This window comes from Strix uralensis, chromosome 2 (genome assembly GCF_047716275.1).
Source record: "Strix uralensis isolate ZFMK-TIS-50842 chromosome 2, bStrUra1, whole genome shotgun sequence".
NCBI classification, from domain to species: domain Eukaryota; kingdom Metazoa; phylum Chordata; class Aves; order Strigiformes; family Strigidae; genus Strix; species Strix uralensis.
Window position 1 is genome coordinate 65,319,399 of NC_133973.1, and position 16,163 is coordinate 65,335,561.

At 37.1% G+C, this 16,163-nt stretch overlaps 1 protein-coding gene across 6 annotated transcripts in view; it reads right to left on the reverse strand.

Moving 5' to 3' along the window:
* REV1 (REV1 DNA directed polymerase) overlaps positions 1-16,163 on the reverse strand; it is a 61,768-nt gene that overhangs the window by 40,124 nt on the left and 5,481 nt on the right. For 3 of the 6 annotated variants that reach the window (XM_074859044.1, XM_074859039.1, XM_074859043.1), the window contains exons 1-3: positions 7,400-7,485; positions 6,464-6,596; positions 4,521-4,689 (exon numbers count right to left, since the gene is read on the reverse strand). In XM_074859044.1, the coding sequence (XP_074715145.1) occupies positions 4,521-4,689; positions 6,464-6,596; positions 7,400-7,456 (359 nt within the window). In that variant the 5' untranslated portion in view covers positions 7,457-7,485. Of the gene's footprint in view, positions 1-4,520; positions 4,690-6,463; positions 6,597-7,399; positions 7,486-7,570; positions 7,616-16,163 lie in introns of those variants that run through there. The other 3 variants (XM_074859041.1, XM_074859040.1, XM_074859042.1) reach the window with 2 other exon arrangements.

Here is a 16,163-nt window from a genome sequence, read left to right on the forward strand (position 1 = left end):
TACATAGCATTCATAAAGCAACTTCATTTACATTAAACATTGCCAAACAGAATTAAAAATACACATGGTAAAGTTCCAAAGCTTTCTTGTACAGAAAGTGGTGATGCAGCAACTTAGATTTTGGAATGACTGGTTAGACTGTTTCTCATATCACCGTGTGAACCTGGGTGCATAACCACCCAGGTAATATTTCAAAATCATTACTGCAACTTCAAGATGATAAAAACCCCACATTTATTTGAGAACTTGTTCATGCTAAGATTTTAGCTACTGGAGTAGCTTCATTACTAGATGAATGCACAGTTGGTTTGTGGTTTTTTTTAAACTGTATTAAGATGCAGCAATAGGAATCCTATTTTAGATGCATCATTCAACATCTTTCCCCATTCCACACCCCCTGGATCACAGAATTCCTAATCACTAAAAAAATTAGGTTGGAAAGCACCTCGAGGTCTCTAGTCCAGACACTGCTGAAAGCAGGGTTATCTTTAAAGTCAGATCAGGTTGTCTAGGGCTGATCTCCAAGGGCAGAGATTCCACAACCTCTCTAGACAGCTGTTCTACTGCTTACCCTCTTTCACTGTGAAAAATCTTTTCCTTACACTCAGTCAAAATTTTCTTTGTTGCAACTTGTGACTATTGCCTCTTACCCTCTTGCTGTGTATCTTGAAGGAAAATCTGCCTCCATTCTCTCTGCAACCTCCATATAGGTAACAAAAGACAACAATTAGATCCCCTCCTAGTCTTCTGTTCAAGTAAAACAAATCCAGCTTCCTCAGTCTCTTGTCATAGATCACATGTTCCAGGTTCTATTCATGCTGGTGGCTCTCCTCTGAACTCACTCCAGTTTATCAGTATCTTTCTTGTACTGAGAAGCCCAAAATCAGACACACAACTCCAGATGTACCTTCAGAAGTGCCAAACAGATTGGAAGAATCACTTCCCTTGACCTGCTGGCTACAGTCTTGCTAATGCAACCCAGTATGCTGTTAGCTTTTATCTCCGCAAGGGCACAACTGCTGCTCCACGGTCAACTTGCAGTCCAACAGGACCCTCAAGTCCTTCCCTACAAGGGTGTGTCCTAGCCAGTAAGTCCCTAGCCTGTCTGGTTGCATAGAATTAATTCTGTCCCATATCTAGGACTCTGCATTTCACTTTGTCGGATTTCATGAAGTTTCTGTCATCCCATTCCTCCAGTTTGTTGAGAGTCTCCAAAAGGCAGCCCTGCTCTCCAGTATATCACCTGTTCCCTTCTATTTGCTGTCATCCACAAACTTGCTGAAGGTACTTTCCACCTCATCACCAATGTCCACATTGTTAACAATGACATTAAACTGCATCTGCCCCAGTATCGACCCTTCAGAAATGACAGTTGTAACCATCTGCTAGTTCAACTCTGAACCGTTGACCACTACTGTCTGAGCCAGGCAGTTGAGCCTGTTCTTCACCCAGCTAGCAGCCCATTATCCAATCTGTATCTCCCCAATTTGACTAAAAGAACGCAATGGTGGACTGTGTCAAAAGCCCTGTTATAGTTAAAGCAAACGACATCTATTGCTCTCCTGTTGTCCAGTCATCTCACCACAGAAGACAACTAGGCTGGTCAGGCATAATTTGTCACCCTATTTGCTTCTGGTACAGCTATAAAAGCCATCTCCTTCCCCTTCAATGCTTTGCTAGTTTCCAAAACAAAGTTACTGTGTTAAAGTAATGTGTTATCTCTTCTGAAAGCTGTACTGTTTTAAGACTGGTAGCTTTTATTTATTCAAGCATTTTGCATTCTGAATCCTCATCAGAAAAAGGAAATGAAGTCCGATGTACCAGATTAATTTTTTGTTTTTCTGAGGAAATGATTTTAAACTATTTTCTTCACATTTGTGTTATATTAACATCGATTCACTCAATCTGAAAATCAAAATAAGGAATCCACAAATTCTACTGGTAGCTCGTTTTAGTGGTTAGTTATCCTCAATCTCTGAAAAGTGATTTTATTATGAATGTCAAAGAATGTTTGTTAAAAGAATATTCAAATTTGAAAGTCAAGCTCTCAGATCACCTTAGTTTGGCTTTCATTGGACATTGCACAACAACCTTTCCAAGCTACATAATTGTGTTGGGTATTTTTCAAATAAAGGAAGAAAAATTTAGAAAGGAGGTCTGCCTTCGAGTCTCTTCATTTGTTGCAGAAATGGAGAGGTAGCTAAAACATGCAACACGGGGAGTGCAGAAAGAAGGATTTTGTCACTAAAGCAATCACACATTAATCTGCAATACTGGATTTTGCCACTACTGTTACTACCTGATCTCTATGCGATGCTAAATAAACAAAAATTCTAGAGCTACTTGCATTTAACAACAGATTTACAAGAGTCTGCCTTTAGACCATAGTTCAGAATGCTCACAGTTCAGAATACAGAGAGCTTTTAATGCAGCAATAAACTTCAACATAACCTTACCATCTTTTCATAACTAACTATGAAAAATCTGATCTTACATAGTTCACATGGCATACTCCAAATTATTGTCATTTTTCGTGTTTTACCTTAATGTCTTTTTGGTGGCTCTCAAACAAAAAATGAAAATAATAGCCATTGTAATAAGTGTTGTGGTAAGTTCATTAATCTTTGGAAAGCAGACAGATGCTGTAGTGATAAGCACCAATAAAAGACAGGAATTAATTATTCATTCCATTATCAGCAAAGAATTCCAGTCACATGCACTAAGTAAGGAACAGGGTTACAGAGACAGGAAGCAAAGAACAAGTCACTGAATTAACAATTTACAACCTGAACTCCATCTTTTCTGTGAAGAGAATGTGGCAGGTACCATAGTGAAAAAAGATGGCATGTGATCATTTAATGAAGGACTAGATCATAAAGTGTGCACACAAAGAAATAAATCAAACCTCCACAGACAAACGACCTTTTCATTTTGCAACCTTGGATGGCAAGACTGAAGATCTAAAAACACTGCTTTACTAGCAATTTGTGACAGTAACATTTTAGGGTTGACTCTTAATCAAACTAAAAAAACCCCAAACCCATCATATTGCACTAACATGATGTGCACATGAATTTTCAACAAATTTGGAATCTCTGTATCCACTGTACTGATTTTCACTACCTGATCTACTGAGGAGAACATAATTTGGTATTCCATACACAGAGATGGAGTATTTAACCAATGAGTGTTCTTCAATATTGTTGAGGAAGGGAAAAAATGATGTGGTGTTGTGAAATTAGCTTTTATTCCAGATTCTGACACAAGCCCTGTTCTACCGAGACAGTGAGTTCCCTGTCATCTTGTGCCCAACCCCATGTATCTGTCTATACTCAGTTCTTCTGACTTATTCTACAGTACAACCTTCCAGAATCAGGAGATGCAGAAGACACAAGACATCATAAGGAAAATTTTAGATTTCATACCTCAGGTTCCTGCAAGTCTCTACTGAATGTATACAAATCGATTTTTCCAACTTGGTTAAAATCATAACCAGCTTTAACGGCATCAGTGAAAACAGCCACATCTTTCAAATAAAAACACACCTACCACCAGTTTTCCAAGTCCTTAAACTCATGGGTGAGGCCCTAAAACTGTTTAAAAAATGTACCTAAAATATTTTTCAAACTGAGGAACCTATAATTTCTGCCTAAAGTTTAAAAAATTTACCTTAAAGATACAGGATGTGAAACAGCTGAATCCAAAGGACTGAAAATCAATAAACTGAAAATAGCAACTGCAAACAGGTTTCTACAAGTATGTACGCAGAACAGTTCCCTGCCTGTTTCTGCTGGTCATCTAGGAAAGAGGCTACTTAAGACTAGCATGACACTGACAGAATGATCTCCAGAATGTATTCCTGCCTATTCTATTTCCCATGGATTCCTCAGATGGAAAAAGACAGATGCAAGCCAGATTAACTGCTCTGAGCCATGCTATCATCTTTTTCAAGGACCTGAGGACAACTTTAGTTGATCCTATGCATTCCAGTGCACAGAGGAACCAAAGAACATAAATCCTTTGTAAGTAAAACTTTTTTTTTTAAATTTTGTTTTTGTTTTGCTATAAAGTCACAACATAATAAATGTTTAGATGGATTCATTTCAATTTTATGAAAATGTTTTTCAATTGACATTCTTCTTTATTTACAGATGAAATGAAACTTATGCAATGCACAAGGCAAGAGGTTAAAAAACAATGACCTTGTACTTATTTAAACATACTGAGATGAAGGCTGGTCAATTGATTGGTTATTAAATGGAATTAACAGGATAACGTTCAGTTTCCTGACATGCCTGAGACTTTCTGAATGTTCTTAGTGAAGTTTCTTAAGGAACAATCACTAAGATGCATATCTTCAATGTAACAGTGGTATTTTTACTCAGCTGTTGCAAGGATAGATTTATTTCAAACTAAACCATAATCTCAAAATGCAATCTTCGATAATGCTGTTTTTCCAAATTTTTCTTTTTTTTTTTTCCAGAAGGAGAAACCTTCAAAAGCAGTAGATCTAAACTTACCTTTCCATGATCCACTCTGGCCGAACTACTTTTTCTCCTTTCAACTCTTTTATTTTGGCATTTGGAAGATTTGTGGCAATGATGTGAGTTGTTTTTGATCTGGAGTAATACACATGGTATTGGCCTCCATGCAACATCATTAGCCGTCTTAATTCATCAGCTGAGGGATCTATAAAATTAAAATCAGAAATATTCCTGGTTTGTGTCAGCAAATAGAGTAAGAAAAACAACTTTAATTGAGAAATATGATGCTATGATCAGAAAGAGTGCCAACCATTGCTTTTCTCCTGAAAAACTTTACAAGTTCTTCAAAGAACAAATCAGAAAAACATTTCTAGTAAGTGTAGAAAACTGTGTTTCTGAAGAGATTGATTCAAAATGTAAACATTCTACTTGTTACAGAGGATCATTCCATTACATATATGGTGGAGGGAGTGGGTAAAAATACTCAAGTAGATCTAATGCTAAACTACATTAAAAAACACTTTACATCAACATAACACAATATTAGATTAACTCACTTATCTTCTCACCAGAGTTTGCGAGTGTATTTTATACCCAGAAGTAATAGAAAAGAATACCGAAAGGGCTTAGCAACAGCACCAAACTCCTACTATACAATTTCTGATTTACTGAAGCAGTTAACTCATTCTTTTCTTACCAGGTTATTCTTGCATTGTTACAGGGAATAGAGAATACCTTAAAAACTAACATCTCTTCTTTTTCCCTCAATCACGTTAAAAAGATTATTTATTTTGCAAGCAAAGGTGGGGGGGGGAAAAAAAAATGACAAAGTTTTAGCTTTTGGAAAACCTTTGCAGTGGTGTCATGCTGGCACCAAAAGGTTTGGGTCAGCACAAGCAGAAAAGTTTTGAATAAAAAGTTTGGCACAAATACTAAAAAAAAATATTTATCAATACAGGAAGGAAGAAAATTTTTTAAAAAATAGTTACAGTTCCTTCCAGTGCCCTACTGACAACCCTCAGAAGATTTCTAACACTTGATTATACCTCTAACTTTTAACTAAAACTAGCGCACATTTTGTCCAAGTGTTATACTTCCTACTCCAGCCTGTTCAACAACCATCTTGTAGAGCTCTATTTAGGAAGTAGTACCTTGAAGAATATGCAAATGTTAGATTTTCATGAAGGAAACTGTCTGTATTAAATAACTGATTCAGAGGTATTAATAGTTTAACTTGTCCACCTTAACCTTTTCCAGACCGTTTGAGCCCTGTGCTCAAACCAGCGCTGCTCTGTATCATAGAAGCTGTATGCATCAGTTATGTAATAGTCACAGCATTCCTGGCATAGGTCCCTGAAAAAGACTTCTGGGAAGTTTCAAAAAGGTTATTAAGCTGCTTTACAGAACCCAGGAGAAATATGAACGTACGTACGGTAGATTAAAAATCCTACTCCAGTTAACATGCACCATCAGTCCATCACAGACAATGAATACATATGTCTCACCTCTCCTCTTGTTCTTCCTTCCATTATTAATGGGTTCACTGTCTCAAGCATTACACCACTCTGAGCAAGAAAAACCCAACATATCCACCCAAACATAAATTTAATGCATACACTCCAACCATCAATAGTTTGGAAAATTAAAAATTTAATATATGTAGAAGTATGGAGGAAGTTAAAAGGTTTCAGTTCAAATAATAAGATCGCAGAAAGGTAGAAGAATTTACTCCTATTTCTGTCAGTGATTATTCATGTAAATGATTTAGTAAAGTAATATTTATATTCAGAACTTAATTATTATATTGAAAATGTTAATCATGAAACACAAAGGAACATAACATACAAAAGATATACAGTAATTGTTATGTATTTACTTAGCTGCAAACTCATGTGTTTTACAGTTCTTTACCCCACTTAGGATGGTAAACAGACACTAGAACAAAACAGAACAGATCCTTAAAAAAATAAAAGCTTCACCTGTAAAGCCATTGACATAGATGGCGACTCCACTAAAGATACTTGATGAACTTCCATCCCTCTGGTGCTGTATGGCTGAATCTGACCGGAATTGATCCTCCAGTTTCTTAACCTTTGCCGACATGTACCCGCCCTAGTTTTTAAGTTAAAACAAAACAAAACAAACCCCATGATGCTAGTCTTATTTTCTAACTTTTACAGACAGGAACTGGTCAATTAGAAGACTGGAAAGGCAAGTAGCATTCCTTCAAATTTATTTTGGTTGACATACAAAAGACATATTCTTTTTCCAAATGAAAAATAGCAAATACTTCACCCTAAATTCTTATCTACGAGATAAGTGCATCTTGTTACCAACATGGCAGGATTTATTTCATACTTCTTTTATCTTATTCTATAAGAAAAAGATTCTATCTTTATAAAAATTTTTTATAGAATAAAAAAGAAGAAAAAAGAAGTAAGGGACTGATGGAAATTTGATGCTAAATTGGAGGCTCATTGCCTAAAGAAACAATGTAGGAAATATTCATTAAGCTCCATGTATTTTCAGTTCTTAAATATACAGTAGTATCGTAAATATTTATGTAAATTAGGTGCCTCAGTTATTGTTTGTCCAGCTATACAGAATGTGTTGGAGACAACCATAAATAATTTTAAAATTATTTAGTTTAATTTTTAAATGGTGATTTAAAGCTATTCAAGGGTCTGTACTTATTAATAATGCAATTTAGTGGATTATTGTAAACAAAGACTTCAGAACCTGGTAATTTAAAAAATTTCTTTTGAACTTAATTATGTGTTTTCAAGCGAAGCGAAAGGGTTTAATTTATAGCATATCATACATTTAGCATATATAGCAAAATTGTAAACCCTTTTTAACCAACAGTGCCATTTACCTCTTAAAAACAAAACCAAACCACTGGGTTTTGAACATACCCATATTCCCCAGCCATCGCCATCGCCAGCCCGTTTCCGCCATCCACCCCGCCTCATACTGAAGCTTCTGCATGGGAAGAACAATGCTGGATCAATTAAGTGTTTAGTCCTATCATCAGTGGCATTTCAATGATGCATTACAGGCCATCTACAGATGATCACAAAGATTACATTTTTCAATGAGCTTCACTGAAGTATATGAGTCACATGGTTAACCTAGAAACGAAAAATTGCATAAATCCCCAGTTCCTCAGTTTTGTAGTAATGCATACTCTAGCTGCTGTTATGTGTCAAAAACACATGTGCACGTTTTGTTCTATTCACCCAGAATACAAAAAACTCATTACAATGTTCAGTTTCCATTACGATTTATTAAATTCTTCCTGTTCATCACACGTCCTACAAAAAAGGAGTAATAAAAGGTTCTTAAATACAATTGCTACCGTTCCTGCAAAATATTGCCCAAGTCAGGAACAATCTTTTATTTCCTATTTGATCCTATCTACATGGTGGGATGCAGGCAAACACCTCCTGGTACTAGAGACTGGATTAATCTTACCAGTGGATTTACAGCTAATCATAAAAGGTCCAAACACTTGTTGCTCCAACACAATACATCACATAAAAGCAAAAAAACCCAAACGCCATCTTATAGTCAATGAAAAGCCATTTGTTTAAATGATCTAGTATGATCTATAGCTAGGGTTGTGATTTGTTTCTTTGGGTTTTGTTTGTTTGTTCATGCTGCTTAATAAATAATAAATACACCCAACCAGCTAAATTGTGCAATAAGTGCAAGACACTTATCCCTGGACCATGAGCTGTACACAGCAGTGTCCCCAGATGAGCTATTAGTTGCCTAGAACAGAACTGGTAGAGAAAAAAAGAAGTGTTTTGGACTGTGGCCAACTGCTCACTGCATCCAAGTGATTCACATTAACTATAGCTGTTGTAACACTGATTTTAAAATATTGATTAATGATGTAGTAAGATCATGAGATCACTGCCTGCTATTACATCTCTCACTTTCTACTCTAACCAGTTCCCTAAATAAAAACACTGATTTGTCTTTTAGGGCTATCAGCTCTTAAGAGTGTGAGGACAGGACTCTGAAACTAAAAGGAGGAAAATTCAAGCCAGTCACCTTTATTTTATTAGATATTTAATTTTTATTCCTTTATCCTCCTTAACAGTGCACAAAACTACAGTTAATACACAGAAGGAAGTCAACTGGGTTTTTTTCATCCTCGTCTGCTTTTGAGAAGATACCTATTCTCTGGACTATCCACAGCGTCGTCCAGTAACGGAGCCTACCAGAAAGCACATACAGCTGTGGATGGAGATAACAATGCATTTTGGTCATTTTCCTATGCAGGCCTTCTACTGCACTGTTCTGGAGACTGCTTCGTTTATCACATTAAGATTTTGTTTCCTCTGAACCTGGCTGAAAGTTGAATTCTAGCTTTTGTCTCTTAAATCCCTTTTGTTCTAGAGCTACCAAGCAGGCATACTCTGAAATCCAGTTAAACCACCTTGGACTGCAGGCAAGTCTGGTTGCAGAACAAGGCACAGCTGCAGGGAAGTTTTCATAAGTATGATCATTTTCATGGAATGCTGCAAATATGGCAAATGAGGCAACCACAGAATTATAGTCAAAGTGGGTATAACCACCTTGAAAAGACAAGCTTCAGTTCTAAGTTTCAGGACCTCTGCAAACACAGGAAGATCATGATACACCTGGTTCTATTCTTCTTATACTTGCTGTAATTTGATACATAACCTACACATGTATATAATTACGAAGATTAATCACGTGTCAAGGAGATCAGCTCTACACCAACAATTGAAACAAAGCAACCCCTCCTCAGTATGTTGTACTTTCTCTCCAGGTACCTGCGTTTCTTACCCAGAGACCAATTTCCAAGACATTGTGCTTTCTGAAATCAATTTTCAGTGGTCTGGATTATACCTAATAGATACCACAGAACTCTTAAGAAGCAGTGAGAAAAATGAGAGGAGATGAGCCAGATGACCACATGAAATACAAAATTGACTTTTTTCCTTTAGAGGCCAGTACATACTGGAAATGGCTAGATGGTTTCTTTCATATGAAAAATTTGGATTTTTCCATCAGCTGAAGTCAACTGTAGTTCAAATCTATCACTTCTGGCTAAGAAGTTCTTGGAGAGAATAGAAAAGTGTAAGTTCAAGAAAAAAAATCATTAAAATGTCATCTAGTGTTTTTAGATACTATAGGTATCAGTGTATGAGCTTGTAAGAGACACCAGAATTTTAACTATTGATTACCCTTTCTCCTTCTTAATAAAGGATGACAAAGACTTAAAGGGTAGCTACAAAAAGGAGAGGGTCTCTCTTCACAAGAAGCCACACAGAGAGGTTAAGAGGCAGTATATACAGGTTGCACCAGGAGAGGTTTCAGCTTGATATAAGAAAGAAATTTTTTACAGTGAGAACTATCAATCATTGGAACAACCTCCCCAGGGACACAGTTGAGTCCTCAACACTGGAGGTTTTTGAGCTGCAACTGGACAGGGTACTAGGTAAGCTCCTCTAGACTTCCCTACCCATGAAAGGCTGGACTAGATAGTCTTCTGAGGTCCCTTCCAATCGGGGCTGTTCTATGATTCTAAGTCTATCAAAAATAAAATCTCATATGAAAAGAATCTCTTATTCTGAAAAAAACCAAAGAACCTTCAAGACTGTATGAAATGCACACTATAAGTAACCACAACATCAGTCTAACAAAGATGCTCTTTATTCCAAACACCAAGTTCTTGAGAAGACAGGATTTGATAGGTAGTTACTCTGACCCCTATAAAAACAACCTCTTGCTTAAACTAAAATATCTAATGACTGATAAACTGAAGAACTGCCTTCATGAGGGTAAGCTTTTCTGAAACCTTGAAACACATTTAATATTTATTTAGGACACTGAGAGGTGAGGAAGAAAGATCTCTAGTCTAAAAGCCATTAGATCAGAACACCACAACCGGTAGGGACAATCAAAATCATAATCATAGGTACGTCCCAGTTTGATTAAAACTAGAAATCAGAAAAACAAAACTATGTTAGTGTATTAAAAACATGACATATCAACTGCTCAAAAGTTGTCTTCCTAGAGCCTGCAAAACTAGAGAAGCTAGGCTGTAATACCTGCTCACAACATCTGATAATGATTTACCGTTTCCTTGGCAGATGTGATTTTTGACTCAGCCAGTCTGCTTAAATTCTAAACACACAAGTCAGGAACATGGTACTTCAGTCATTACTAGATGCCTTTGGCTCAAGTCTTGAGAGTCATGGATTATTTTCTTAATGCTGATATGAAAACCTGGGAGCTAGTTTCTCCCTTTGTGGTTCCAGGAACTGAATGATGAACCAAGGTTTCTGGACTAAAGAGAATCCCCACTGCTAAAGACTTGTGCTTACAGTGCAAATTTTTCCTTGAGAATTAAGATAACTACAGCTGCCTTTCTGAAACCTAAGGAACAAATGAGCTTGAGAGCCATCTTGCACAGGATAAATTAAATCAGAGGAAAAGTTAAGCAAGATTTGAAACATGCTCACCAGTTCATGAAATAAGAAATATAAGGATGATATGACTCTCCCTCTATAGGAATCATGATGAAGGGATGAGTAAGAGAAATGCTTTGTAAAGAACCCTTGAAGTGGGGGCGGGAGGGGAATCAAGACAGGGGAATTAAACACCCATCACAAGCAGGCCAATCTCAGAAAAGAGTTAATTTTTCTTGTGATTATAGTATATAACTTTTTTCAGAACAGTGTTCTCTTTTCACAAATTCAAGAGCACAAATGCACAGTGATTCAGTGAAAATGAACCACCATAGTTACTAGTTTTCAGGGTATCTCTAGAGACTGAAGGACAAGCTATAAAGTGATCCTTTGCCCAGAGAAAAGCTTTTTAAATAAAATTGAAATGCTCTTATTCTGGACCTGTGAATACAAAGAAATCTTCAGCAACTAAAAAAAAAAAAATCCCAACAAACTCTGAAACTGCACAAAAGCCTGTGAAGGTAGAAATAGTATCCTAGGAATAGAATCCAAGTTTCAGTGCAAGAGAAACAAGCTTTCAAGAAAAAAAAAAAAAAAGTCAAGAACTCTTGTGATCAAAATTAACATAACTGGCCGTGCATCTCTTTCCAGACCACATACAAGTAGTAAAATCTTACCATTCTACAAACAAGGGTTATTTAACTAAAAATTCAAATTTCTATTAGGCGATCCTTTTCAAAACCAAAGCTAGAAGAGAAACTAAGAGTTTTGATGCTTTGTACATGACTGGTGGCTCAGAAACACTAGGAAAAGATATGTAACATCCCTTTGTGCACTGCTTTAATGGCCTAGCATTATACTTCCCAATTCACAATCACTTAATCCTATTATTAAAGATTGTTAATCAAAGCCTACAGACCAGGTAATGGAATGAAATGTTAAGTCTACATTTTATGAATTCTATAAACATGTCTGTGTGTATAGAAGAGCTGTACAGCAACTGTGAGATTTTAGATTGCAAAACAAGGCATGTAGATGTGAATGTTGATGTTAATATTTGTTTTAATCTCATCTGTAGCACATCTGATGCAGGGAAGTTATTTCTTTAAAATACTTTAAATTCAGGATGGCGTGGTTGTAAGACAAGTGGCTTTCCATTATCTCGGGCAGTTGGGATAACACAGATAACAGACAGACCCAGAGCAAAAACCACAGGCATTATGGGGAGAAATGCTTGGGAGCACAGAATACGGATCTCGATGACTCTATAAGTGAACATGGATCCTCATGGGCTTTTTAATTCCAGGTCAGTACTAGTCCTGCCCAAACTTGAGCTGTCTCTGCCATACTCTTCAGCATTCCCTTTTCCAGGTGTATGGCGCAGTGACATTTTTGCTGCCTCTTTGAGTAGCCAACTTGAGTCTGGCAGAATATACACTTTATAGCTCTGCACTACAGGAAAGCATATGAAGTATTTCCAAAACCAAAATGAGGCTGCACTGTGACTCAACTTCTAATCCAGATAATCCAATTTCAAATAACTAAAAACTGAGTGAAAGTATAACACATTGTAACAGTTATTTTGCATTTCTGACCAGAGTGAACATCCTGTCAATGTCCTCTAATGCAAAAGAACTTGATTTAATTAACATATTCAAACACCACAAGCATTACTCTTGAAGATGTAACTCTACTGCTAATGGAAGTATGGATATCTCAGGTCACTGCTAATGAGCATCAGAATCTTTTGCTTGAACTGTAGATTGAATCCATCCCAACCCAGCAAGGCTTAAAAGTTGTTTCCACCAAGTGGGTATTTTGTGGCCTGTTTGAGTTTCATGCATCTGCATTCCAGCTCCCACATCAAACTCACCACTCTACTTGGCACTAGTCTGCAAGCTCTTTGAGGAAAGGACTGTCTTACGTGTTTACACATTTCTCAGCACAAGAGAGTCCTATTCTTGGCTGAGTCTTCTGGAAAAGAGCTGCTGCTTACAGGGTCTGAAACTGTTTTCTACCACATATTGGAAAGTTCAGAATCCATCAAAAGAACTTAAAACCAAAAAAAGATAGTTCAGAAGTTTTTTTAAGATACTGTATTTTTAAATGCCCGTGATCTTAAGACACTTTGGAGTTAACTCTACTCTTCCATATTAAAATAAACTAATTAGCACATTGCAAAGCAACTGAGTTTTATTCTAGGTGGGAAATAAACTCTCAGGGTGAAGTTTCAAAAGATGATTGACTCAACTTCATGGCTGACTGCCACCAAAAGGAATGGTTCTGCTCTTCAACCTCTGCTGGCCTAAAAGGCTTCATCCCCTCTTCCCAACTTCTACACTACCTCTGAACTCACATGACTCCTGTGTTCATACTAGTGCTATGTGCAATTCAGCTCACTAAATCAATAGAAAATTGACATAATTTTACAGGGTAGTTTCCTGCCAGTTCAGCAAGCTGAACTGACTCACAAAAGCATCAGACAAAGCCAAAGCAGACAGGCCAGAAAAGAGGAATGGATGGGACTGTTCCTTCCATTGCCAGTGGGATCTTAAGATTATCTTAGCCATTTCTAGAAACTGACTGTTAGGGTCATGCCTATAACTTACCAACTGCAGTGTAAATGTCGATACAGAATTGCAATGAGCTAGCTACTCTCCACTAACAAGCCCTGCTTATGTTTTTTCTCCCCAATAAACAAGAGCGGCAGGCTACCCTTTTCCATAGGGTAAGTTTTCAAAGAAAGTTAAAACTGAGCAGCTCCCCATCTCAGGCCACTTGTGCCCATACTTCTAACTACAAGCACCTGATGTTACAATGCCAAGTTCTGGTTTGCAGTTCAATCTTTGATGATATTTAAAAGCAACAGAAATGAAATAAGCTGAAAAACACTTGAGAAATATCTGTCCCCATAAACACCCAACACCATCCCTATCTCCTCTGAGTAAACCTAAGAATATAAATTAGGAAAGAACAATCATTAAAATCTCGGGCAAATGAAATATTAGACACAAAACTGGGAGTATAAGAAATTTAGTCTAAAAAATGAACATCCATGGCATTTGCTAGAAAGGTGAAATACCATACAACCCACATAAAGCATGGAAAAACCCAAGTCCTTCAGAATCAACTCCTTATGTGTAGATGACTGTTCTAAAACTGTGTTTCATGCATACTTGCATTTGAGCTTGACAGCACAGAAATGATACTCTGACCTTCTGTTCAATCACTCCCCCAGAAAGAGACACAGAAACTCTTTGCTAAACTAATCCAGTTTCCAAACGGACTATTTTTGCAACTCAAAATGGTCTTTATTTCAGATCAGTTTACTTTAACGTCAAGGACTAAATACTTTACGTACAAGTAACAACTAAGAAATATACATTTCTTTTGCTGGAGAATCATCACAATGACTTAAAGCAGTTGCACAGCACGTAACCATTTATATGAGAGCTGTGCAGGACAAAAGTGTTTGGTCCTTTTCGCAACTGACTTGGAGTCTGGGACAGACAATTGTTTTAATTGTCACAACTTAAGGAACCATGAGCTCGAGGTACAGAAAACAGCATCACTGCACAGTTTGCACCAGCTTTGAGCAATCTGTTTTCAAGGAGATACTCTTCTTTGCTTTTATACATGGCATTTGAGATGGTTAGTTCTTTGAAAAATAGCAAGCCAGATTCAGTTTGAGACCAACTGTCAATGTTTCACTCCACTCTCGGAGTAACACTCAGAAGCAGCTACAGTCCATTTAGAGCTTGTCACAAGTAGTGGTTTAACTTGGTTGAATTTTTCTTCTGCTCACAGAAGACTGGCTTCAGTTTCAACATTTCTGCACTTTTTTGTAAAGCTCCCCCCCCTTCTTCAGAGTTCCTCAGTGATGAGTGGCTCTTCTTCATAAATTTTCATTGTTCTAATCATGTAGCTCAATTCACTTTTTAGTTCAAATACAAACTCTTTGATACAACTGTTCTTATTGCCACAATACACTGGCGAGTTTCAGCAGACTACAGCAACCGACTTCATTATTTCTCTTCTGCACTTATATTCTTTTGGGGCTTTGACCCCAAGGGGACTTAGCACACACAATCTTTATGCCAGTTTCTAAATGCCTAAATTCCAGAATAAAATCCATTAAGTAAAATCAGAATAAGAAGCATAGCTTGTGGAATTAGGACTCTCAATAGCAACACAGTGAATGGACTGTAAATCACCAAAAGGAAATTATCTTTCTCTCTGGGACTTGAGTATCTGAAACAATAAATGAGATGAGTATATGAGTTGGGTAGTCTTCCTTCAAGCCCCTGCGTTTAGCTGTCTATAGTATTTGAGAACATAGAACTGTGTTATTGTTTTCTTTGAAAAGGACAAGTAGAATGTTCATTTTTCTACCTAATAAATCAACAGAACTTGTTTAGGAAGTTTTTAGTTCGTGCACTCCTCGGTCTGATGACAATCCAGTCCCACAACTTCTGTCTTACACAAGAAGCTTACACTGAGGCGTAGGTCAAGCAGTCAGTAGGTAGCATAAGTAAACCACAATCCCTCCTCCCAAATAATGAGAAGAGTTGCTGCTGCCTAATGATTTAGGACCTTCTAAGACTTCCTAGGCACAACTGAAGGACGTGTCCTTGTAAAGCTAAAGAAAAACTTAACAAGGCTGGAAAAGTGGGTAAGTGGAGGTATAATCATTTGAAAATAAATAACTGGAAAATTTTCATGAGGTGATCAAAGCAAAGAATCTGTGAATGCTCTGAATTTGGTAGTATCAAATTCAGAGGAACTGTGATGGCGAAAACCTCTGACTTAACACTATCTTCAGCTTCCCCAGATTCCCTACACTTCAGGTCAGCAGACTGCTGCAATCTTGTCAAAAGAGACTACATATTTTTGACTGATTTTTATGTATTTGTTTGGATATACACGTGTGTGTACACATATATGTGTGTTTGAGTGAGCACCTGCATGTATGTATGTGCACACAATAAACTTATCTTTGCTTCTGACCAATTTGATTGCTCACCAACTAGATTAACCACTCTGGCAATAGAGAATGGCACAGAAATAAATCTGCTCTCTGGGCCAATGCTCTAAGTAATGTAATGAGAAGGCACCACTTCTACTCTACTAGTTTGTTTTCTGTTGGTTTTTTTTGTTTGTTTTTGGGTTTTTTTTTTTAGAAGTGCCCAGGGCAACTGTGCTTTATGCTCAATGTTATCAGCATACACAG